Raw genomic sequence first — 23,852 nt, 5'->3', positions numbered from 1 at the left:
GTGGGGTAAACCCCAGGTTACACTAGCTGAGAGAGCAGCTCCTGGTGTGTCCTGTAATAGGGCGGGACCAGCGGGGGATTGGAAAAGAGTGAAACAAGAAAGTAGGAAAGGGTTAAAGCCCCCATCCTGCAAAGACATACGCCCCTGCTGAATGGGCTCAGTCCTATTGGAATCAGCTGGGCAACTCCCAGAGCAGAAAGCTCAGCGCGACCATCCGTCTTTGCAGGCCTGGGGGCCTACCTGAATAAACCCAATCCTCTTAGCACCGCAAGGGAAGGACGAAGCATTCAAAGACGTTTCTGGAAAAGCAGTGGGAATGGAAAGGGTTAAACGCGGCTGTGACAAATGCTAGAGAGTTAAAAGAAAATTAAAAAAGAAGGAAACAAAGGGGTAAACGTCAATTTTACAGGAAAAAAAACAAGTATAAAAAAGAGAAAAACAGAAAAGTTAAAGTTTTTAAGAAGAAAATAAGGCAGAGTTGACAGAAATACCTGCACGAGTGTAAACGATTAAAAATGAGAAGCATTTGGGAAAGGGTTAAACGTTAACGGAAGGAATTGCGAACGAGAGGCTTAAAACAAATTGTCATGATCATGACACAAATCAAAACCAAACTTGGGCGCTACTAAAAACGGAATTTGAAACGATTAAGAGGCTGAGGAGATAGATACAAAAATGAAGGGAAACAGGAAACGGTAAAAGGCTAAAAAGGGATCTGAACCTCGGAGGGGGCTTGTTGGGGGTGGGGGTCCTGGCAGACTGATTTGCAGGAGCTCAGACTCCAAAACTGATTTGTCCCTTCTGGCCTTAAACCCTGTGACTTCGTCCACGAAGAGGAAAGTTAAAGAGAAAAGCGATGGGAAGCCGGCGCACGTTGGAGAGAAACCCAGCAAAAGGGATTACCACGAGTTTTCAAGCGAACGGAGGATATTGTAGACGATGGCTCGCCTGGCAGCACTGCACGACCGCAAGACGACCGGCGCCGTGGGCGGGGGGAACGAGAACGGAGAGGAATGGGGTAAGACGCTGCTGATCCGAAAGGCAGCCGGGCAGCGGGTGCGGGGGGAATTCATCCCTGAGACGGAGACGCCCCCTGCCCCACTGAGCTCAGCGATGCTGGGGCCGTGCAGGCTGCCAGGGGATGGCCTGGCTGAGGAGTCAGCTGCCGGGCTGAGCTGGAGGAGCCAGCTGGGGAGCTCCTCCGTCTCCCTGGGATGCACCACTGGAGAGGGACAGAAGACCACGCTGCTGAGAGGCGTGTCCCCAGGTGTCTTTGTGGGACGGCGTAGAGGTTGATGTAAGAGGACAGCCGGGGCGGGCATGGCCCCCCCCGGAGCTATTTTCAGCTGTGCAAACGAGAGGGTTCCGGGTTCCATCCCTTTTGGGACGGGGCCCACTGGCGCTCCTGGGGCGCATTCACCTGCTGGTGCTGGTGTAAATCAGCAGTAACCCCCCTGGCGTCGCGGACTGGCGGGTGTAAAACTGACGCAGCAGAGTGGAGGGTGACTCCGGGCATTGGGGCGGACGGAATAATCCCGCGGGGGACCCGCTGCACTGGCTCTCGCGTGGACCTTGGCTGGCGCCCACGCGAGTAAGTGAGCAGTGAAGTCTTCGGGCCTGACCCCCAGCTGCTGGCAACAGGCAGAGCTGTACTGCCTTCGCCAGAGCGACGCCAGTCCAGCCACCGGAGGGGCTGGAAGAGGCCTGGCCGCCTGCCTCGTCTCAGACCTGGCGGTGCCAGACCCGGAGGAACCCAGGACACCGCTGCTCCCACGACAGGGCAGTACCACCGCGATGGGCCCTGGAGCCAGCCCCGCCACTTGCCCTGGGCTGGGCCGTCGTGATGGGGGAGTTGAGGCTCTGGCGGGAGCCCTCCGCAGCCTGGTGGAGCTCCTTCTTTGGATCCCTCCTCAGGACCTACAGGGCCGCCTGCGAAGCTGGGCTTGGCTGCTCGTGAGGAAGGAAGGCCGCCCGGGTCTGCGACGCCCATGGAGGCATTGGGCCCGATTTGTGCCTGGGCCTCGGGCGAGCACCAGGCCGAAGGCCAAATGTCCCCCGCTCTCTGCTGGGCGGCGTGCGCGAGCGCCTGTCTTTGTCCCTGTGGGGGAACGCGCGGAGCCCGAGGGCCCTGCCTCGGAGGCGGGGAGGGAGGGGCAGCGGTAAATGCCCGGTGGGGGCAGGTGCCACGACAGAGGAGACAGACGCCTGAGAAGTGACGTGACCCAAAGCTGGGCTGGGGCTTGCGCCTCCTTCTGCGCCCCGGCGGGAGACCCGGCAGACGCCCCGCTGGAGCTGGCTGCAGTGCAGGTCAGAGGCCTGTCTCTGGGTACAGGGGACCCCAAGTTGATTGGTGACCCTCAGGCCCCACCCGGCCATGCAGACCCCGCGCAGGGGAGGGAGAGAGAACCACTCTCCGGGACTTCCTGCCCGGGGCTGAAGTTGCCTCCCCTGGCGCTACAGTTCACACTACGCCCCCCCCCCCCGCCCCACTGCTGGGCCCAGCAGGGGCGGATGGAGAGTCGCAGCCCTCCAGACATGTCTCTCGCCTTCAGGCCTGGGGACTGGGCTCTGGCGCATCCCAAGAGAACCTGAGACCCAGTAGCTTCCTGTCTTCCTTGCCTGGGTCTGTTTGTGGGATGCTGCTGAGGAGGGCGCTGAGGGGCTGATGTCCACCTAACCCCCTTCGACATGGGGCGATCTGTGCCTGCTGTTCCCTGCCGGGGCAGCCCTGTTCCCAGGAGAGCGGGGCAGGGACTCCGACTGGAGAGAGGCGAGTGTGTGAGTGAGTGGGAGTCAGGGGTTTGAGGACGGGGGGGATGAGAACACGGGTAACGGGAGCTACGGGCCGGGTAGAAATGGGGTTGAGCGCGTGGTGATGCGGGGGCGGGAACTCGAGAGGGAGGGAGGGCTGCTGTGGAGGCTCACATGCTGGAGGTTGTGGGACGGGGGAAGGGTCAGGGCTGGAGAAATGCTGCCCCATTTCATTCTCCCTCTCTGCCCCCAGCCGCCCTCCCTCCAGTGTCTTGCCCATCTCCGGCTTGGACTCGACTTGGGGAGTTTCCCTTTAGCAGCGACTCAGCCCCAGGAAAAGGATCAGCAGTTCCCGGGACCTGCTGGGGCGAGTCAGAGGAGGAAAGACGGGGAGCCTGGAGGGCATGGGGTGGGTAACACCCATGAACGTGGGAAACCTCCTTAGTGCGGCGTGTGATTAACCTGTGGAACCTGCAGCTGCAGGAAATTGCCAGGGCTCCTCATTGTAACCGTGGCATGGCAGAGGACTCGGGGCCTTCTCCGAAGGAGCCCTGCCTTGAGCTGGAATGGATCTGCACCAAGCGAAAAGGCCGAGTGTCAGACTGAGACGCAAATGTATCTGGCCCTCTTAGGCGAAGGTCTTTGTCGTCATGAAGAAGGAAGGCAGCTGGGGAGAAGTTCGTCACTGAGGCCAGCAGGAGATGGTCCTGACCTTCAGCTGGGCATCTTCCACCACTGAGCGCTGGGAGGGCGGGGCGGCAAACTTACCCAGAAACTCTGTCCCAAAGGGGGTAAAAGCGTCAGCTTGGCTCAGGGACGCCGAAGCCTGCTGCCTGCCTGTGACAGGGGCTGCCAGCCAGCGAGAGGTTAATGCTACAATATTAGATGGTAATTACGCAACTACAATTTATCTGAGATTTCTATATTTTGTAGTATCTGCTTGTTTGTTTGCTTTTGTAACTGGCGCCCAATGTGTCTCTCTTCGACTGCCTGTACTTTCGGATCAGCTTGGAAATGTTTTTTCCGCTTGTGAACCGCAACGTGCCCATTTGTTTCGGGGGTGGCCAGTTTGGGCTCTTTTTCTTTCTTCAATGCAATGTACTGGGTTGAGATTTTTGTGCTTTGGGTTGTCACGAGGGCTCAGTGCTTATCTGAGTTTGTTCTGTTCTTTCTTTCAATGAGTAGTAATAAAATAGAACTTAGTTATCCCAACAGCGTCGCATCTCAGGTCCTTTTCTGGGAGAGAACGGGAGACACTGGCGTCTTCCAAAATGACGCAGAGCTCCCTCCAAAGCCCTCTGGAAGATGATTCTTCCATTGGAGTTAGGGGAGAAGAGAAACTAATGGCGGGAATTTCAGAAGGCTGATATCCCGCTGTTTTTAGACACTGAAATTCCAGCCAAAATTGGAACAGGCCAGTCAGGAGAGCTACTGAGTGGCTCAAGCTGTCCTGGGGTACCCCAGAGACTAACAAACGTGTTAGGTCAAAGCCCACGTCCTCCGACGGGGACAGTGCGGAAAAGCAGAATTCAAGGTTGATATCGTGGGGCGGAGGGGGGCGGAAGTGACCTGTCATTAGTAGTTTGTGTCGCATTCACAGGAATGTCAAAGCGGGGAACTTGCCTTCGTAATGCATATTTGATGTTGGAAGGAACGAGACACGTCCAACTTAATTTGCTTCATTTCCTGGTCCTGCTAGTGACAGGTGACTTCCCTGTTCCCGCCCCGCCCCCCCACTGCTGTGCAAACCCTGGATCCAGTTAGAGCTATCCCATTCCCCTCGGAGGAAGTGGGTTTTACCCAGCAGAGCTCACGCCCTTAAACATTTGTGAGTCTCCAAGGCTGTATCTAGATGGCTGAGAGCTGTCGGCAAAAGATATGCAAATTGTGCGGCACCTACAGTTCCGTCGGGAGAGGTTTCCCCATATTTGGCCTGGCCACATGAGGCCAAAAGTCCAGAACCTCCCCCCCCCGCCCCCGCTGCCGAGACATCCCTTCTTCCTCGTGGAACCCGCATGACCGGCACGTTGGCAGAACGCTCCCGACACGGCAGACTTCTGGCGGGAGACCTCAGCAGAAACCTGCCGTTTAGACATAGCCACAGGTGCCATGGGACTGCTTATTTGGGAAGCGACAGAGTAACACAGGTACCCGTCTGAGACGTCTTACCAACCACCAGTCCGGTCTGCCGGGATGGTAAATCTGACTGTTTTGTGATGGCAGAAGCAGTGAAGTCAGGAAACCGCTGTGCCCGGTACCAGACATTTATTTACATATTATGGTAGCTCTTGGCAGCCTTAGTCACAGACCATGGCCCCCGTGTGTCAGGCGCTGTACAAACGTTGGGTTCCTTCTCTTTCCAGCCAGGCTTCTGAGGTTGTAGGTGCCCTGGGTTCACATTTCAGGCTTTTCTTTGTAACCATTCGGGGGAGGGGATAAGTGAGTCTCGCGTTAGCATGCAATTCCAGCAGCTGCTTATGTTACGTGGGATCCCTTCTCACCTTAAAATCTAAGAGCCAGTCTAGTCTCTGAGTAACTCCCGTGTCGTCATGGGTTTGTGCTCACGGCATCCCTGTGAGGCAGGGATTCCTTGTCTTCATTTCACAGGGACCCAGAGGGTCTGTCTGCACAGCAGAGTTATTCTGGAGTTATGATTCCAGAATAAAATATACTGGAATAACGTGTCTACAATACAGGGGGGACCTGGAATAAACAAAACTTGTTGCCAGACATGGTGTCTACACACAATAGAGCCTATGTCACCTGGAAGCAGTCAGGCTATGTCAACCCGGCAGGTTTGGCTGGAATAACTTATCGCGACGTGGATAGGCGGGAATAAGTTATTCCTGAACAGCGCGTCCACACTGCAAGAACACTTCCCACCCCAGTGCCCGCTCAGAAACCAGAACAATGCAATGGTGGGGGGTGTCCCCCCCCCCAGCATGCCTGGCCTCGCGGGATGTCAACAGGAAACGCGAGGTGCCCTGGGAGAGATGACGTTCCCCATTAACCCCTTCTCTCCCAGAATCCCCCTCCTGCAGTTTCTGGATCCTTTCTGGGCCATTTCCCAGTGCTGCCGGGAGCCCGGCTCTGCTGTGGGCTGCGGGTTAAGGGTCAGGGGGATCTCTCCCAGGCGCCACGTGGCTGCATGCTTGGATCAGTGCCAGCCTGAGCGAGCCTCTGTAGAAGCTGTGGCGACAACACAAAAGCAGAGAAAGCCCATCCATCAATAAAAGAATGCGAGCGGCCCGATCACTGGGGCGGGGTGGGATTATCTGTAGGCCGGTGTGTGGCTGCATTGAGATCAAGCAGGGGACCCACTCAAGGGAAGCGGGGGCTAAAGTACAGCAGACCACAGGGGAAGCAGTGGCAAACGTTGGGCAGCCAAGCCTACCTCGCTCATGGAGGCAGCAGCTGCTTCGCATGGGGCCTGTTGGGACCCAGAGCGGGTGACCTGAGCTGGGCATTGACTGGCATCTGGCTGGGCTGCAATGATGCGCGTCAGCAGGGGGGGAACAGGTGATTGCAAAGGCACTTGGCTCTAGTTCACGTATTTTTACACTTAAAAAAAACCAAAGCCATCCAGTAGCACTTCAAAGACTAACTAAATCATTTATGAGGTGATGAGCGTTCGTGGGACAGACCCACTTCTTCAGACCAGAGCCAGACCAGACCGGACTCAGTATTTAAGGCACAGAGAACAACAAATAGTAATCAAGGTTGACAAATCAGAAAAATATTATCAAGGTGAGCAAATCAGAGAGCAGAGGTGGGGGCGGGAATCGAGAATTAGATAAAGCCAAGTATGCCTTAAATATTGAGTCTGTTCTGGTGTGGCTATGGGCTGAAGAAGTGGGTCTGTCCCATGAAAGCTCATCACCTAATAAATTATTTTCTTAGTCTTCGAAGTGCTACTGGACTGCTTTTTTGTTTTGATAGTATATAGCCGAGCACAGCTCTCTCTGTTTTTACACTTGTTTTTCTGTTAGAAATTCTGGTCGTTTCAACTGAATGGCGCCGGAGCATCCGGGCAAGCCCGTGACCCAGGGGTGTCCCAGGAAAGTGGAGATAGAGCAGTTGGAAGGAGAGCAGCCCTTCCCCATCCCCTTCAGCAGCCTCATGCAAAACTCTTTGTTAGCTGCTCGTTTAACTGAAAATTGGGATTTTAAAAATGAATCGTGATTAATTGCGGTTTTAATCGCACGGCTGAACAGTAGCACGCCCGCTGAAATTTATTAACTATCGGGGATATTTTGGGGGGAGGGGTCCCTCTGATTTTTTTCCATGCATGGGAGCAATAAATTTTATTATGTGCAGACGTGCACCACCCACAGAGACGAAGGCTGCCGGCCGTGGGCGCTCTGCTAACCAGCTGGGCGGCCCCTGAATCCCTCCTGGACGGCCGCCCCAGCGCTTGGCTGACGGGGAATGCTGCTGTTTCTCTGCCTGTCCAATAGATAGATTTCAGGTCTAACGCCAAATGCAAAGTGTGCAGGGCTCACTTTCTGTTGGTGTCTATTACAAGTAGTCGCACCGTAGCACTGACACTCCCCCCCACAAGAAATAGGGTTTTCAGTTCATCTCCCACCAGTACCACGGTGCAAATTCTTGATGGGGAACATGCCCCTTGCACGTATCAGTTTTTGTGGGTGTTACATAACCGCACTGCATACCCAGCAAGGTAACACTGCCGCGCTCGCAAGTCCACTCAGTCCTACTTGGTCACCAGTCACTGCGAGAAACATGCGGGTTTTCATTCACAGGTGCTCGCGCTGCCTGCTTCTTATTTACAACGTCGCCTGCAAGTGAGAGCAGGTGTTCACACGGCCGTTCTGTAGCCAGCCTTGCAAGGTCTTTACAGCCCAGCTGTGCTAAATGTTCATGTGCCCCTTCATCCCTCAGCCCCAGTCCACGCATCCCTGCTGATGGTGCTCATTTAAAAACCAGCATTAATTACATTTGTGACTGACCCCTTTGGGGGGTGAATTGTGCGTCTCCTGCTCTCTTACCTGCCTCTGCCATACGTGCCATGCGCCCGTGGTCTCGGCTGGTGGCCCAGCACGTCGTTTGTTTTAAGAACACCTTCGCTTCCGATTTGACAAAACAGGAAGGCAGTGCCGGGGGGCGGCGGGGGATTTCTAAAGACGGCGACAGCCCTCGTCCCAAGGCTGAAGAGTCTGAAGTCCTGTCCAAACTCTGCATGGGAGGTGGCATGGAGCTCACCTTCAGAAGACGCAGACGAGCAACACCCTGAGAGGGAAGTTACAGAACTTTCACCCACGCTGCCATCTGCTTTCCAAGGGTCGCCCAGTTCCTCCCCGTTTGTTAAAACCAAATCTAGACCTGCTCCCCCCAGCAGCCGTCTCCACCTGCTGAGCTGAAGGATTGTCTCCGGTACATTCCAGGAACTTTTTGGACAATCTGGGCCCTGCTGGATTAGTTTCCCAACAGATGGTTCAAGTTCCCCATCACCACCAAGCCCTGTGCTTTGGATGATTTTGTGAGACGGTTAAAAAAAGCCTCATCCACCTCTTCTGCCTGGTGAGGTGGTCTGCAGTACACCTCAACCACGAGATCTCCCCGGGCCTCTTGTTCACCCCTTTTAACCTTACCTGGAGACTCTCAACAAGTCTCTCTCCATGTCCAGCTCCACCGCCGTCCAAGTGTTCGAAAACCTAAGGCAACACCTCCTCCCTTTTCCCACTGCCTGACCTTCATGAGGAACCTACCTTGCTATACCACAGTTCCCATCAGTGGCTAACAGTACAACCCGCTGACGGCTAGGATTTAGCATATGCTAAGCCTGTTTCTGTGTTAAATACGAGCCACCTATCCCCGCCTTCAGACACATACACTGCATGCCTTCAAGGTGCTGACGGCAAAGCCAAATGGGGACAGTGGGCCGAATGGCATTTGCCGTGTAAGTCCTGGTTCAAGAGCGATATGTTTGTAGAGCTTAGATGGGTGATCAGATAATTTAATCACATCAGTGGACTTTGATGTTTGCCAAATCTGAGAATCCAGATTACACAGCAAAGCCAAGCCAACAAATGTGCTCCCCTGGAACAAACCAGAGCGTATCGGAGTCAACAGGAAAACACTCACAGGTCAATTTATCCCAGCTAAACCGACATGATGGATCAAGTGCCGATGGCTCGATCGCTCCAGCAAGGATCCACTCGCTAGTGGAGACGAGCCAGTTTCAGGTTACACCTGCGGCAGGGTGGTGGGTTTGCAGAAATGTTGGTGGTACCCAGCCCGCTCCTGGCCCCCACTCAAACTCCACCACCTTGTTTTTAATTGCCTGGGGGTGGGCAGCGGGTGGAGATGGATGGGGGAGGACAGGCGCATATCCGGGTGGCAGGTGCAACCAGGGAGAGAGAGAGAGAGAGAGCAACAGACCCCCCACCTCGAAGCTTGGTGGAGCCTGGCTCTGGGCCAGGAAGATTCCTGGTGTCAGGATAGCAAGGCCCCATAGAAGGCGTCACTTGTGACCTTGTATGTATGCGGCTTTCTGGGGTAGACAAGCCCTGGATGACTCTCACAGAGCAACAGCAGCTTTCAAAGAGGACTCCTTTGGGCCTGATTCTTGTCCGCAGTAAAGGTGGGTCTAAATCAGCCCAGTTGCAGGTGGGCATTTAAGCGGGTTTGGTTAAACCAGCCCTGTGTGGATGCTGTTACGTGGGCGTACAGGCAGCTCCTTTCTAGTCACGCGGGAATACAAAACCCGTCAGGTTTGCTGGCGCAAAGGGGTGATACTTAGGTGGGGGTGGTGGTAGTTTACAATCAGCACGCCAAGCGCAGGCAGGAGGATACCAGAGTGGTCTGAGCCTGGGCCTGCTGAACGTGGGGCTCTAAGCGCAGCCCTGGAGGGCACCCTTTAGGGATCTGGGGTATATGGATATTTTAACAAGAACCAAACCTGCCAGGGATGGCGAGAGGGTCTGCTGGGAGTGGAGGGGGCTGGGCTCGCTAAATTCTGAAGGTCCCTGCAGCCAGCTGCATTCGGGTCGGGTTGGGGAGGTGGTGCCCAACCCCCAGCAGAGGCCCCGAAGGGCCGGCCCAGCCTGACCTGGGCCTAATTGGGTTCCTCCCCAGTTTGCTGGAGACGGGGGAACACCCCTCCCCAGCCGAGATGCGTTTGGAGCAGGATCTCTGTGGCGGACGGCAGGGCTGTGCTGGAAGGTTCGGGCTGTCCCCTGCCCCCTTTCCCGCAGTGACAGACACTCAGTCACCGGGCTGTGACACGCACAGCGGGGAGAGCAGGGTCTGAGCCCCAGAGACAGGTACTCGGGGCAGCTGGCCACGTGAGGCCTCGGGGGGGGGGGGCGGGGCTGTGATGCACACACTGGGGGGGGGGGCAGGGGCAGGGTCTGAGCCCCAGAGACAGGCACTCAGGGCAGCTGGCCGCGTGAGGCCTCGGGGGGGGGGGGGGGGGCGGGGCTGTGATGCACACACTGGGGGGGGGGGGCAGGGGCAGGGTCTGAGCCCCAGAGACAGGCACTCAGGGCAGCTGGCCGTGTGTGGGCTCGGGGGGGGGGGGGGGGGACTGAAGTGTGTGGCCTGAGAGAGGGGGGGGCTGTGAAGAGGGGGCTTGCCCCCCCCCCCATGCCCGGGGACTGGGGTTGCCACAAGGCTCCTTGGCACGGCTCGGCAAGGGAAGGCGGCAGCCCCAGACACCCCCCAGGACAGGCACTGGGCCGGGGGGGGGCTCTGCCACTTCTCCAGGTGGTGGTCAGGGGAGACACCGCTTGGTGTTCAGCCCCTGCCCAAAGCCCTCCACGCCCCACCCCTGCCAGGCCAGGTCCTCGCCGGGCCCAGGAGCGCCTCCTGCACCCCACAGCACGGCGGGTGGCCGGCTGGCGCCGCTGGCCCCCTGCGGTGGGAGAGACGCTGCTCCCACTGGGACGTCGGGGGGCCCAGGGCTCCTTGTGTGCCGTACTTGCTGGTACTGAGTACCGGCACCTCAGCAGCCCCAGCCACGGGCCGGGCCGGGGGGCGGGGGGGGGGGGGGGGGTGGCGGCGGGAAGCCAGCTGAGTGCCGGCTCCTGTTCCTGTAACCGAACACCCCGGGGAACTGGTGTGGGGCACGAGGGAGGCTTGGGGGGGCAGGGCAGCAAGTGAGATGGGGCTGGGCTGGGGCTGGGGCTGGGGGTGGGGGGGCGGGCAGGGTACTTGAGTGGCTGTCGGGAGGTCGGGGAAGGGGAAAGCTGGACACACCATATCATCCGACAGCGCTTTGTCCAATGGGGCAGCCAGTTGGTGAAGTGCCCTTTACTCACTCCTTGCCCAAGAGTGTGCCGGGCCATTGCACGCTTGCACACGCTTGTGCACACGCACGAGAAGGCAGACAAAACCTGGCACTCGCTGGGGCAGCCCTGCAGCTTCTGGGGGAGCATGTGGCTGAGACCTGATTTTCCATGTGTGGGGTGGGCTACGCTGAGCTCACACCCTGGGGAGGGGCCTTTGGCGGCTCTCTGGGACATGCTGTTGGATGTCCTGCTTGTCAATCAGGGTCCAGCTCCTCTCCTCCCAGGACTCCGTTTGCCCCCCCAAGGTCAGGCACAAGCCCACGGTTTCGTTTGACGCTGTCTCGGTGCCGCTGGGCCCCAGCCCTCAGTTGGCGGGTGGGGACAGACAATGGCCCCTCACTGGTTCCACGGAGTCCCTGCGCCGAGCTCCCGGGAGGGGAACAGCCGGTGCCCCTGGGTCTGGGCAGCACTTGCCCATCCAGCTGCAACCTTGATGGGGACGGCGCCGTTTGGAACGAGGCCATAAGGGGCCCGGGCGCCAGTTCAGAAGAGCGCCTTGTGGCGGGAAATGCTCGGCCCACAGCTGGGTGCGCCTCGTGCTGCGCTGGGGGGGGCACCGTGGTGTTTGGCAATTGGGCTGCTGCACGGCCGGAGCCCCGGAGACTGGCCAGAACAAGCCACCTCCCACCGGGGGGGCAAACCCCGCCGAACCCAAGGCAGGAAAACTGCTCCAAGAAGGGGGCTGCTCTGCCTCGACTTCGGGTTCGTCTGCCGCTTCCCTGGGACCTCAGCCCGGGCTGAAGGAACTCGGTCCCGACCCAGGCTCGGGTTCCTCAGCTCGGCGACTGGCTGACAGGGAGCCACTGACGGGGAGCGGTAACAGCACCTGGCAAGACAGCCCGGGTGTGTGTGTGTGTGGGGAGGTGTGCACGGGAGAGAGTATGGGGGTGTGTATTCACGTGTGTGTGAGAGAGTGTGTGTGGGGTTGCGCATGGGAGAGAGTGTGTGTGCATGTGAGTGTGTGCGTGTGCGCATGACAGTGTGCATGTGTGCGTGTGTGTGTGCATGTGAGAGAAAGTGTGAGTGTGTGCGTGAGAGGGTGTGTGGGGATGTGTGTGCATGTGCAGGTGTGTGAGAAAGCACACACACACACACACAACCTGCTTCTCTACTGAGTTCTCGACACACACGCGTGCGCGGTGCTGCCTCGTCCCAGGAGGCAGACCCGTGTGCTCCTGACAGGTGCAGAGCTCTGGCCTTTCCCAGGAGTCCCTCCCGCCCTTTCCGGCATCCGCCATCTCTTTGCACCTCTAGGAAGGAGCATGAGGGATGGAGCCTCGCCGAGGTCCCTCATTAATTGTCCTCGTTTCGGACACACCCCGCGTGACTAAGGAATTCCTAACAACCCCCCCACCACCACCACCGAGGTCGTGAGTCGCGGCTCCCATGCCGCGTCCAGGGAGCAGTTTGGTCTGGCCGAACCCGGCCGTTCTAAGCCCTTCTCAGCCCTGAGGCCCTTTCCCAGCTTCCTCCCTCGTCCCAGCTCTTGGGCTGAGGGCTGGGGAGAGCTGCAGCCCCCAGTGACTGCGAGAGGATCTTGGCAGTAACGGGTTGGGTGACCCTGTCCCCCCACCGAAATACGGGACACGGGGAATGATGCCGTCCAGGCCGAAGCGGGACAGACGGTCCCCCGTCTGGGAGTCAGGAGGTGGCTGCCCTATGGGGGCTGACACCTGCCACTGATGCTCCCGGCTTCCACCAGCGAGGGGGCACCTGCTGTCACTCCAGCTCCCAGCTCCTCCGGCCAGGCCGCAGCAGGGGAACCAGGGGAAGATGGGGGAGGCCACAGGGCAATTAGCCCCTTTTGCAGAACAAATCGGGATGCCATCCTGGCGTCCCACATACAGGACTGGCCCGCCGAAGCCAGGGCGCTTGGTCACCCTAATAATTGTGACTTAGAGCTGGAGGGACAGGCTGCACCTCCCTGGTCCGGCCAGCATGGTCAGGACCTCACCGGTTCCAAGTCAGAGACTTTCTCAGACCAAGGAGAGGCCTCTGCATTGGCCCCCAAGCCACCCCCTGTGATGGAGTGGGGGATACCTGTGTGTATGTGAGTGGCTCACAGAGGGTGTGGGGTCCTGCCGAGGGTAACCCTGACAACCAGGTAACACCTTTGTACGGGAGACAAAGGAGGAGGTGGAGCCTGAGGGGTTTGAATTGGAACTGGGAGTTGGAAGCAGTTAGTCTGGGCTGAGGGAGAGAGAGACAAAGGAGGGGGCAAGGCCCCAGCTCTGGGGGCCCCTCGGGGCCTCCTCTCCCCAACATGGATGGGACTGGCTGTCTCTGCCGGCTGTACTGACTCCTCTGTACGATGCTGTGTCCTGTCGGCTAATAAACCTGCTGTTTTCCTGCTAAGTGAGAGACTCTCCTGCCTGCGGACGGGGTGCAGAGCTTGGGGGACCCCAGAACCCCACCACACCCCCCCAACACACAAACCCTCTCTGCGCCTGGCCCAGCCTGCACGGCTGCAGTGTTCCCCTCACAAACGTCTGTATCCCTTCCACACCTCAGGGACACACACACCCCTTCGCCCAATCCCTAGGGCTCAAGACGTGATGGCCTGAGACGCAGACAGCCCCTCTGGCTCTCCTCAGCCTGAGGAGGACCCACGAAGGAAAGGGGCCAGGCCAGCCAGATGTCGTCTTCCACTAGGGAGGCAAGTCGAGGCCCAGAGCTGTCACGACTGACCTGCTAGCCCAGAGCCAGAGCCTGAGCCTGTGACTGACCCCTTTTCACAATGAAAAGTGAGCACGATGCTGGGCGTGGTGAGCAGGACGCGAGAAGTCATTCTGCCGCTCTCCTATTAGACCTCAGCTGGAGGGTGCTGCATTTCAAGGAAGATGTGGGGGAAATGAAGAAGATCCAGAGAAGAGCAACAAGAACGCTGGAAGGTCCAGAGAACTCGAGCTCTGTGGGAGGCTGACAGAACTGGGCGTGTGCAGCTTGGAAAAGAGAAGCCCGAGAGGGGACGTCACAGCGGTTTTCAAGCACCTCAAAGCGGGAGACAAGGAGGAAGCAGAAAAATGGTTCTCTGGCCTCTGAGGACGGGACAAGGAGCAAGGGGCTCAAACTGCAGCACGGTAGGGTCAGGTCGGACATTAGGAAAAAGTTCCCAACTGCCAGGGTGGTCAAACACTGGAATAAGTAAATTGCCAGGGGAGGTGGTGGAACCTCCATCCCTGGAGATATTGAAGGGCAGGTGAGACAGACGCCTGCCGGGGACAGTCCAGATGGAGCTGTCTCCTGCCGTGAGCCAAGGGGCTGGACTCGACGACCTCCCCAGGCCCCTTCCAGCTCTAGGGCTCTAGGATTCAATGACCTTGTTAATTTAAACTCCCTCATCCACCCAGTCCCTAGGGCTCCGGTGTAACTTGCTGCAGGTCTGCAGGGTCTGGGCCTCTGAAAAAGCCTCACACTGTAATATTCTTGCTCTCTATTTATTGAGAATCACCAAGCAAGCAGAGTACACGCTATGCACTCAGCCTCACGCTCACCGGTCCTGATAGAGGCAGGCAGATTTACTCTGATTTACTCCCAGCCCTATTCATTACCCAGCAGGGGGCAGGGGGACCATCACCACCCAGGCAGAGCGCAGGCAGACAAGCGGGAGGAGATCCAAGACAACGCTCCCACAAAGAAGATCCTCAGCTGTCGAGAAGTTGTTTCTTGCCAGAGGAAACGCTGTTAACTACGGTTTCTCCACCCATCTGGAGACTGGTCTGTTCTCTGGTGAGAGTGGCTGGCGTGAGGGTGTGGCCTTGTTCTAGCAGCCTGGTGGTGTGACGCTGATGTAGTGAGATGTGGCTGGAAGTAGAGTTTGGGTTTCCAGCTCCAATGCTAATGGCGGCGGCTGCTCTTCATTCTGGCAGCGGAGGACGGGTTTCGGGCTCTCGCTATGGGTACAGCAAAACCGTGTTTGTTCTGTTGTTACAGAGGAGGGCTCCAGCCAGCCCTGCCCCCAGGAGGCTGCTGGAGGTGAGGGGGTGCTGGCTCTAGTCCCCTGGGGCTGCCAGGGAGCCAGTCCCAGCTTGGCTCTCCAGTCCAGGAGCATCCCTGGTCCAGCAGCACAGGGACGCTGACAGAGCAGAGCGCTGGGTTCCAGAGGTGCAGCCTGTGGTTGTCTCATATGTTCTAAGCTTTGCTGTGAAGGAGACAGATGAGCACCTGCCTGCTCCCTTCCTCCGGGAGGCGTTTTAGAGGGTGCAGTACTCCCAGCTTTTCTCAGGATCCCTTGTGTAACACCACAGGTGGTCTTTGTCATGGTCCCCACAGAAGTGCTGGGGGGAGCAGCAGTACTCCCAGTTATCTCTGTAATCTGTATAGCACCAGAAGTAACTTTTATTATAAAGGCCACATGGATGGTCAGCCCGACAGGCCTTCCCGGAGACGGTCGCAGCGGAGTACTGCGGGGAGCATTCTGTGGCGGTGCCGTCTCCTCGGGCGCACTCGTATTTCCTAGAATTGGGATTCACCGAGCACTTGTCTGTACAGCAGTAATCCCAGTTGTTGCTGTAAGATGTGTAACACCAGCTGTAGGCAGAATCATGTTTCCCACAGGGCTTCCCAACGCAGCTCCACCCTTTGGCCGTGACACGGGAGTCTAGCCCATGTTTCTTCTCCTGGAGGGCGCAGACTTGTCCCGAAGCATTTCCCACTCCGGCAGCAGCAGCAGGGGCCAGCACACAGGCCAGGCCGTCCTGGTCATAGGTCTCCTCAAACTGCCTGTGCCAGTCTTCCCGGGTGGGAAATTTCACCAAGAACCCAATGTTTGTCAGCTGCAGGTTGCTCTGATTCAGGTTCTTGCTGCTCATCAGCCGGGTGGTCTCTGAGTCCAGTTTATTCTTCTCTGCTGGTGGGAGGAGCTGGGAGTAAGAGTCTGATAGCAAGTTCCTGAAGGTGTTGAACAAGTCCGATTTTACTGCTGATAAAACCTTCCATTTTTTCTGGGTGTCAGAGCCGCACTCATCTGTAAAGATCTGGATAGGCTCAGAAGCCCCATACAGACCTGATAGCTCTGTGTTTAGCTGCTTCACAGATAAGTCTTTGAGGCTGGACTCCTCCTTGTTCTCCGCTAGGAAGGCAAAGGAGAATGTTTGGTTGGAAAATGCATGCTTGCAGCAAACAGCTGTCCAGACATGGCTGGGCACCGAGACCTGGTTGTACGGCCGGTAACGATCCCATTCCTTGTGCTGAACCTGCATGGGGATTTTCACGTTGGGATTGGGAACAGTTCCTGTCACCAGGTAGGGGACACCTCCCACATTGCTGCAGTTCTGAGTTAATTGCGCCTTCAGGCTTTTCTCCAGCTTGTACCAGCGCTTCCAGTTGAAGCAGGTGTCCATGGGGGCGGCATTGGTGAGGGTGAAGGTGGCCGTGCGGCTGTAATCACACTGGAAGGAATTTGGGTTCAGGTGCCCCCGGTCGTAGGACGTGTCTTCATAGTCCTCATTGATGGCCTGGCTGGATCTCAGCTCAGTCTCTGTCAGTGTTGACTCAGCCTCTGTCATCATTTCTGGGGACTTATCCCACTGCACCAGCTGGAAACACACAAGGTCAGAACTTCTTGGCTTTGTTTGGTCTTCCCCTGCAACTCATTGGGTCTCACCCTCCTCTCCCCCATGATCTGACCCCATCCCTCCCTCCCAGGGTCTTGCCAGTCAGTAGGGGTCCGGGACACAACACACTGATGTCACCTTGGGTGGGACAGCTTGTGGGCGTCTTCCAGTGGCGGTGTGGTCCATCGGGGTCAGAAGGGAGGTGAGGCAGGGCTGAGATCTCAGAGAACATCTTAAGAGCCTTTGGTGAGGGACTTTTTCAAAGGCTTTCTGGAAATTTAAATAGACTATATCCACTGGATCCCCCTCATCCACCTATTTACTGACCCCCTCAAAGAACTATAGTTGATTAGTAAGGCATGATTTCCCTTCACAGAAACCTTGTCGACTTTTCCCCAACAAACTATGTTCATCCATATGTCTGACAATTTTAATCTTTACTGTAGTTTCGACTAATTTGCCCGGTACTGATGTTAGACTTACTGGTCTGTAATTGTCAGTATCATCTCGAGAGACCTTTCTAATTATTGGTGGCTTATTAGCTATCTTCCAGTCATTAAGTACAGAAGCCAGATTTGGGAATCTCCCTAACATCTTCTACAATGAAGAATGAAGCAAAGAATTAATTTAGCTTTTCCTCAATAGCGTTATCATCTTTGGCTGTTTCTACACATGCCATTAATCAACAGCCTGAAATATGCTAATGAGGCACACATGTAAATTCCCAGCACCTCATTAGCATAAGGTCACAAGACGCTTTTCCAGACTCCAAAATGGCACGTAGAAGCTTGGCCCCCGGGGGGGTCTTCTGGCCTCCAAAATCATGTGAGTGTATGCTAATGAGGCACCAGGAATTTACATATACACCTCATTATCATATTTCAGGCCATTTATTAGCATGCCACTTTTGGAGAAAGTGCCATGTGTAGAAACAGCCTTTGAATGCTCCCTTAGGATCTTCGACCTCCAGTGGCCCCTCCGGCTGTTTAGCAGGCTTCCTGCTTGTGATGTACTTAAAACATTTTGCAGTTACTTTTTGAGTGTTTCAGCTAGCTGTTCTTCTAATGCCTTTTTGGTTTTTCTTATTAGGTTTTTACATTTAACTTGAGAGAGTTTATGCTCCTTTCTATTTTCCTCACTGGGGTTTAACTTCCACTTTTTAGATGACTTTTTATTTCTGACTGCTTCTTTTACCCGGTTGTTAAGCCATGTTAGCACTTATTTGGTATTCTTGGTGTATTTTCTAATTTGGGGTATACATTTAAGTGGGGCCACTCTGATAGTATCTTTGAAAAGTTTCCCTGCGGCTTGCAGGGATTTGATTTTCGGCACTATACCCTTTAACATCTGTTTAACTAACCTCCTCATTTTTGCATAATTCCCCTTTCTGAAATTAAATGCCACAGTGTTGGGTTGCTGTGGTGCTTCTCCTGTGACAGGGATGTTAAATCTTAGTACACCATGGTCACTATTTCTAAGTGGGCCAGGTCCTGTGCTCCACTTAGGCCTAAATCAACATATGCGTCTCGCCTGCTGCTCCAAGAACCAGCTGCTCCAAGAAGCAGTCATTTAAGGCATCAAGAAATTTTATCTCTGCATTCCTTCCTGAGGTGACATGTACCCAGTCAATATGGGGATAACTGAAATCCCCCCTTATTATTGAGGGTTTTTTTTTATTTTATAGCTTCTCTAATCTCCCTTAGCATTTCCTAGTCACTATCGTTATCCTGGTAAGGTGGTCATTAATAAATCCCGACTGCTATACTCATATGATCAGAGAACAGAATTAGTACCCATAGAGATTCTATGGAATATTTTGGTTCATTTAAGATTATTACTTCATTTGATTCTATGTTTTCTTTTATGCATCGTGCCGTTCCCCCACCAGCGGGTTCTGTTCTGTCCTTCCGATCTATTTTGCACCCTGATATGACTGTGTCCCATTGATTGCCCCCATTTCACCCAGTTTCTGTGACGCTTATTGTATGAATAGCCTCCTTTAATAGAAGGCACTCTAGTTCACACATATTATGAAGAAAGGTTGAGGGAATTTGGACTGTTTAGTCTGCAGAAGAGAAGACTGAGGGGGGACTTGATAACAGCCTTCAGCTTACTGAAGGGAGGCTGTGAAGAGGCTGGAGAGAGGCTGTTCACAGTGGCCACGGATGGCAGAACACGGAACAATGGTCTCAAGTTGCGGTTGGGAAGGTCCAGGTTGAACATGAGGAAAAACTTTTTCACTAGGAGGGTGGTGAAGCATTGGAATGGTCTCCCCAGGGGAGTAGTGGAGTCTCCATCCCTGGAGGTGTTTAAGTCTCGCCTCGACAAAGCCCTGACTGGGCTGATCTGATGGGTTTGGTCCTGCCTTGGGCAAGGGGCTGGTCTCGATGGCTTTTTTAGGTCTCTTCCAGCTGTATTGTTCTATGAGTCTATGATTATTTAGACTTCTAGCATTTGTGCGTAAGCACTTTAAACTTTTGTCACTATTTACCGATCTGTCTTTCCCTTATGTTAGACTGTTTTTCACTGGATTGTTTCTCGTCTGATCTTACCCATGTTTTATCACCTTCAATCCCCTGCTTCCTGTTTATAGACTCTCCTCTAAAATAGGTCTCTGTTGGATCCATGTGCTTCTCTGCACTGATTGGCTTCCCCTCAGCCCTTCATTTAAAAGCTGCTCTATGACATTTTTCGTGTTAAGTGCCAACAGTCGGGCTCCATTTTGGTCTAAGTGGAGTCCATCCTTCCTGCGTAGCGCCCCCCCCCTTCCTAAATTTCCCCAGCTCCTCATGACTCCAAGCCCCTCTTCCCTACAGCATTGTCTCAGCCACGCGTCGAGATGCTGAAGTCCTGCCTTTGTCTTCGGCCCGGCACAGGGAACTGGAAGAATTTCTGCGAATGCCACTCTAGAGGTCCTGGATTTCCATCTCTTTCCTAGCAGCCTAGATTTGGCCTCCAGGATGTCTCTCTCACCCCTTCCTATGTCATTGGTACCTACAGGTACCATGACCACCGGCTCCTCCCCAGCACTACACACAAGTCTATCTAGATGCCTGGAGAGATCCGCAGCCTTCGTATCAGGCAGGAAAGTTGCCATACAGTTCTCCCGGTCATCACAAACTGAGCTCCCTACGTTTCTAATGATCGAATCACACATTGCTGACACCTGCCTTTTCCTACTGACTCGAGTTCCCTCCCTAGGGGAGGCTTCCTCAGTGCGAGAGGATACCACATCATCGTCCAGAAGGAGGGACCCACCTATGGGGTGTTTTCCCTCGGTTCCTGTTGAATATTCTCCTTACGGAGCCTTTAACCCTCCTCAACACACACACAAGCTGTCTGACTGGAGGAGTGGCAGTTCTACAGTGTCCCAGCTGCCCTGGCCTCCAAAGCCTGTGTGTGGTCTCTGAGGGCCAGGAGCTCTTTGCATCGAATGCACACAAAGGCCGCCCGTCCAAAGGGCAGGTCATCACACACGCTGCACTGGCCGCAGTAAACGGGATAACCCCCACTCTGTTGCTGGGCTTGTGCACGTAACCTCCAGGAGATGACGGCCCATTCAAGTATCTCCAATGCCAGACAAGAGCTGCGTCTACACGTGCACGCTACTTCGAAGTAGCAGCACTAACTTCGAAATAGCGCCCGTCACGTCTACACGCGTTGGGCGCTATTTCGAAGTTAACTTCGACGTTAGGCGGCGAGACGTCGAAGTCGCTAACCCCATGAGCGGATAGGAATAGCGCCCTACTTCGACGTTCAACGTCGAAGTAGGGACAGTGTAGACAATCCGCGTCCCGCAACGTCGAAATTGCCGGGTCCTCCATGGCGGCCATCAGCTGGGGGGTTGAGAGATGCTCTCTCTCCAGCCCCTGCAGGGCTCTATGGTCACCGTGGGCAGCAGCCCTTAGCCCAGGGCTTCTGGCTGCTGCTGCTGCAGCGGGGGATTCATGCTGCATGCACAGGGTCTGCAACTTGTTGTCGGCTCTGTGCATCTTGTGCTGTTTAGTGCAAGTGTGTCTGGGAGGGGCCCTTTAAGGGAGCGGCTGGCTGTTGAGTCCGCCCTGTGAGCCTGTCTGCAGCTGTGCCTGGCACCCTTATTTCGATGTGTGCTACTTTGGCGTGTAGACATTCCCTCGCTGTGCCTATTTCGATGTTGGGCTGAGCAACGTCGAAGTTGAACATCGACGTTGCCGGCCCTGGAGGATGTGTAGACGTTATTCATCGAAATAGACTATTTCGATGTCGCAACATCGAAATAAGCTATTTCGATGTTGGGTGCACGTGTAGACGTAGCCAAGGTGAGCAGCCGCTTTTAGGTTCTCTGCACAGGCGATGTGGCAGAGAATGCTGCTGCCGAAGCCTCTCAGGGAAGGGACCAGAAGACGACCCCACAGACTGGAAGTTCTGGGATGTGTAGTTCTAGGGGTGGAGCTTCCATGACCATCACCCCCACGAGAAGACAACAGGTAGTGGCAGTCAGCTCCAAGCTGTACATCCTCCCTCCCCCTGGGACCTCACCCCCCACCTCTCCCTCATCCCTCCCTCCCTCCCCTGGGACCTCACCCCCCACCCCTCCCCATATCCCTCCCTCCCTCCCCTGGGACCTCACCCCCCACCCCTCCCCATATCCCTCCCTCCCTCCCCTGAGACCTCACCCCCCACCCCTCCCCATATCCCTCCCTCCCTCCCCTGAGACCTCAACCCCCCCCACCCCTCCCCATGTCCCTTTCTCCCCGGGACCTCACCACCCCCATGTTCCTCCCTCCCTTAGGATCTGAGCCGTGCAGGCGAGATTCCCACACTGCCCAGCTGATGTGCTGAGCACCCACAACTCGGTTCTTTGTTTCTCCTGGTGGTGACATCTGCATACACCTCAGTGCCCAGAGTTGGCCCATGCCCAAGATGGGCAGGAACGTTGCTCTCACCTTCATGCCTCCCCACTGCCCCTTCCCATCTGCCAAGAGCTCCTTCCCTGTCACTGTCTGTCCGCTTTCACTGCGTTCCGTTCCCTCTCCCCCTTGCTGCCCCTTGCACCCCCTATTCACGGGCTGCCTGGGTGGGTCGACCCCCGAGTGCATCACGCCAAGTGCTGGGGCTGACCTGGGGCTCCACAAACCACTGCCTTCTCCTGGTGGGCTGCTCTGGGCAGTCAGGGACTTGCAGTGTGTACGCCGACCACAGCGGGATCCGGTTGTTCTTGTCATAGAGGGTTGCAAAACGGTATTGATTGCTGTACCTCTGGCAGATCTGTGCTGTGTTGGGTGTTTGAAATCCCATCGGCTGAGCTCCTTGATAGAAATATTCTTTGCAGTCATTGAAGGACCCCACTTTGGCCAGCGCCAACCCTGCCCACAGCCAGACGCAGCCTAGGAGCAGCGCCCAGGCCATGGTTCAGCAAGACGACAGCACTGTTTTCTGGAAATCCCCTGTTTGTTAGACCCCTGCCAGGTCCTATCCTATTTATAGGGCCCTGGGAGCAGCTCTGCAGCCGTTGGTTCTCAGGCTTGGCAGGGTTCCTGCCAGGGGCGGTGGCTGCGAACCAGTCAGCCCCCCTAGGCTGTTCTCAGATCGAGTTGAAACCTGGCTCATGCCAATTGGTGTGGGGCCAACACAAACATACACCCAGGAGGGGCTGGGCTCTGTGGCAATGGCTGGTGAGAGCAGCCCTGCGTGTTTGGGGGGAGGCGGATCAGAGAGGTTCCTGCACCAGAGAGGTTCTTGCCCTGGGATTTAGCGCCGAAGAGGTTGAACTTTCCCCATGTTCCCTTGATAGGATCCAGCGGGATCTGGTTCCCATTCTAAGATGCTCCATGGGAGCCTCATCCCCTTCAGAGTCATTCTGGAAGGTGCTGGGTAAGAGCAGATTAGCCCCACAGTGCCCACTGCCTGTGTGGGTAGTGGATGTGGCCTTGCACCTTCTTCTCACCCTGGTTCCGTGCCACAGCCCCCCTCCGAAGGGGCACCAAACAATTCTCCCAGGGGCAGTAGGAGATTTCTATGTACTGTCTTCATTGGCCCTGATCCACTCTCACGTTTAATCTTGCAGACAGGCAGGTCCCTAAGTCTTTCCACCACCACCAGGTAGGGTGCTGCCTTCCATCTTTCAGCAATCTTGCGTTTGCCAGCAACACCTAGATTTCGCAGCAGAACTCTGTCCCCAGGCTGGAGCTCCTACAGGTGCACCCTTGCATCATCCTGGCATTTGCTACGATCTGTGTTCTTGCGGGCAGCTGCCGAAGCCAAACGGTAGGCATCCCGCAGCTTCTCCCTTAGTTGGGAAACATACTGCAGATGTGTCTCATAGCTTTCTCCACCCTCTGACACCCCAAAGCTTAGGTCTATGGGTAATCTGAGTTCTTGTCCAAACATCGGTAATGTGGAGTGGCTCTGGTAGCGTTGTTCTTGGTGGCATTGTAGGCATGCATCAAAATGCAACATGCTGACTCCAGGTTGCCTTCTGCTCGGAGCCCAATAACCCCAGCATATCTAAGAGAGTTTGGTTATATCGTTCTGGCTGAGAGTCACCTTGTGGGTGGTAAGGGGTTGTCCTGGACTTTTTGATGCCTGCCACCTTCAGCCCCTCCTTCAGAAGGCGACTTGCAAAGTCTTCCCCCTGGTCAGAGTGTATCCAAGTTGGGAGTCCAAACACAGAAGTACGTTTCCCACAATACTCGTGCTACGGTGCTTGCTTTCTGGTCATGCGTGGGATAGACCTGAACATACTGGGTATCGTGGTCAGTCACCACTAAGATGCTGTCAATACTCTTTCTATCCAGTTCTAACTACAAGAAACCAACACATACCAGCTCCAAAGGTTTGCTGGTCGTGATATTCTGCAGATAGGCTGCTCAAGTGGGCAGAGTTTTCCTTTGAATGCATTGGGTGCATGTTTCACATTTCTTGCATACGTCCTCGGCCATCTGGGGCCAATATTGTGGATAAGCTCAAGGGTTCTTTCCATACCCAAATGCCCAAAATCATTGTGCAGAGCCCTCATGGCCAGGACTCTGCACTCTGCTGGTAGTACCAGTTGTGTTCGTCAATTTTGCAAAGGATCTACTATGAACTGGTGCGGCACGCCTTGCATCAGTCTGAGTTTACCTTTCAGAGTGGAGGGAACAATGGTCACAGGGTTTTGCCCCTCTCTTTTTGCCAGTCCACAGCATTGAGCCTGGGCAAATGGCAATTGGTCCAACACAATATAGTTCCCAGAGGCTGAGGGCGCACACTCAGG

The 23,852-nt window shown here is 55.6% G+C and overlaps 1 protein-coding gene across 2 annotated transcripts; it reads right to left on the bottom strand.

Annotated features, from left to right (window-relative positions):
* Positions 1-14,496: 14,496 nt before the first annotated feature.
* LOC142024817 (uncharacterized) lies at positions 14,497-22,254 on the bottom strand. Of its 2 annotated transcripts, none has more exons than XM_075017074.1 (2): positions 21,719-22,254; positions 14,497-16,600 (listed from the first exon to the last, which is right to left on the bottom strand). In XM_075017074.1, exons 1-2 carry the CDS (start codon positions 22,004-22,006, stop codon positions 15,257-15,259), a joined length of 1,632 nt encoding a protein of 543 aa, XP_074873175.1. In that variant the 5' UTR covers positions 22,007-22,254; the 3' UTR covers positions 14,497-15,256. The 2 variants fall into 2 exon arrangements, with proteins under 2 accessions (XP_074873175.1, XP_074873176.1); XM_075017075.1 differs by having other exon boundaries at positions 21,855-21,948.
* Positions 22,255-23,852: the final 1,598 nt, after the last annotated feature.

Source organism: Carettochelys insculpta, chromosome 22 (genome assembly GCF_033958435.1).
Source record: "Carettochelys insculpta isolate YL-2023 chromosome 22, ASM3395843v1, whole genome shotgun sequence".
NCBI lineage: Eukaryota > Metazoa > Chordata > Testudines > Carettochelyidae > Carettochelys > Carettochelys insculpta.
The sequence above is the reverse complement of the archived record's forward strand: the minus strand, read 5'-3'. Positions and strand labels throughout refer to the sequence as shown.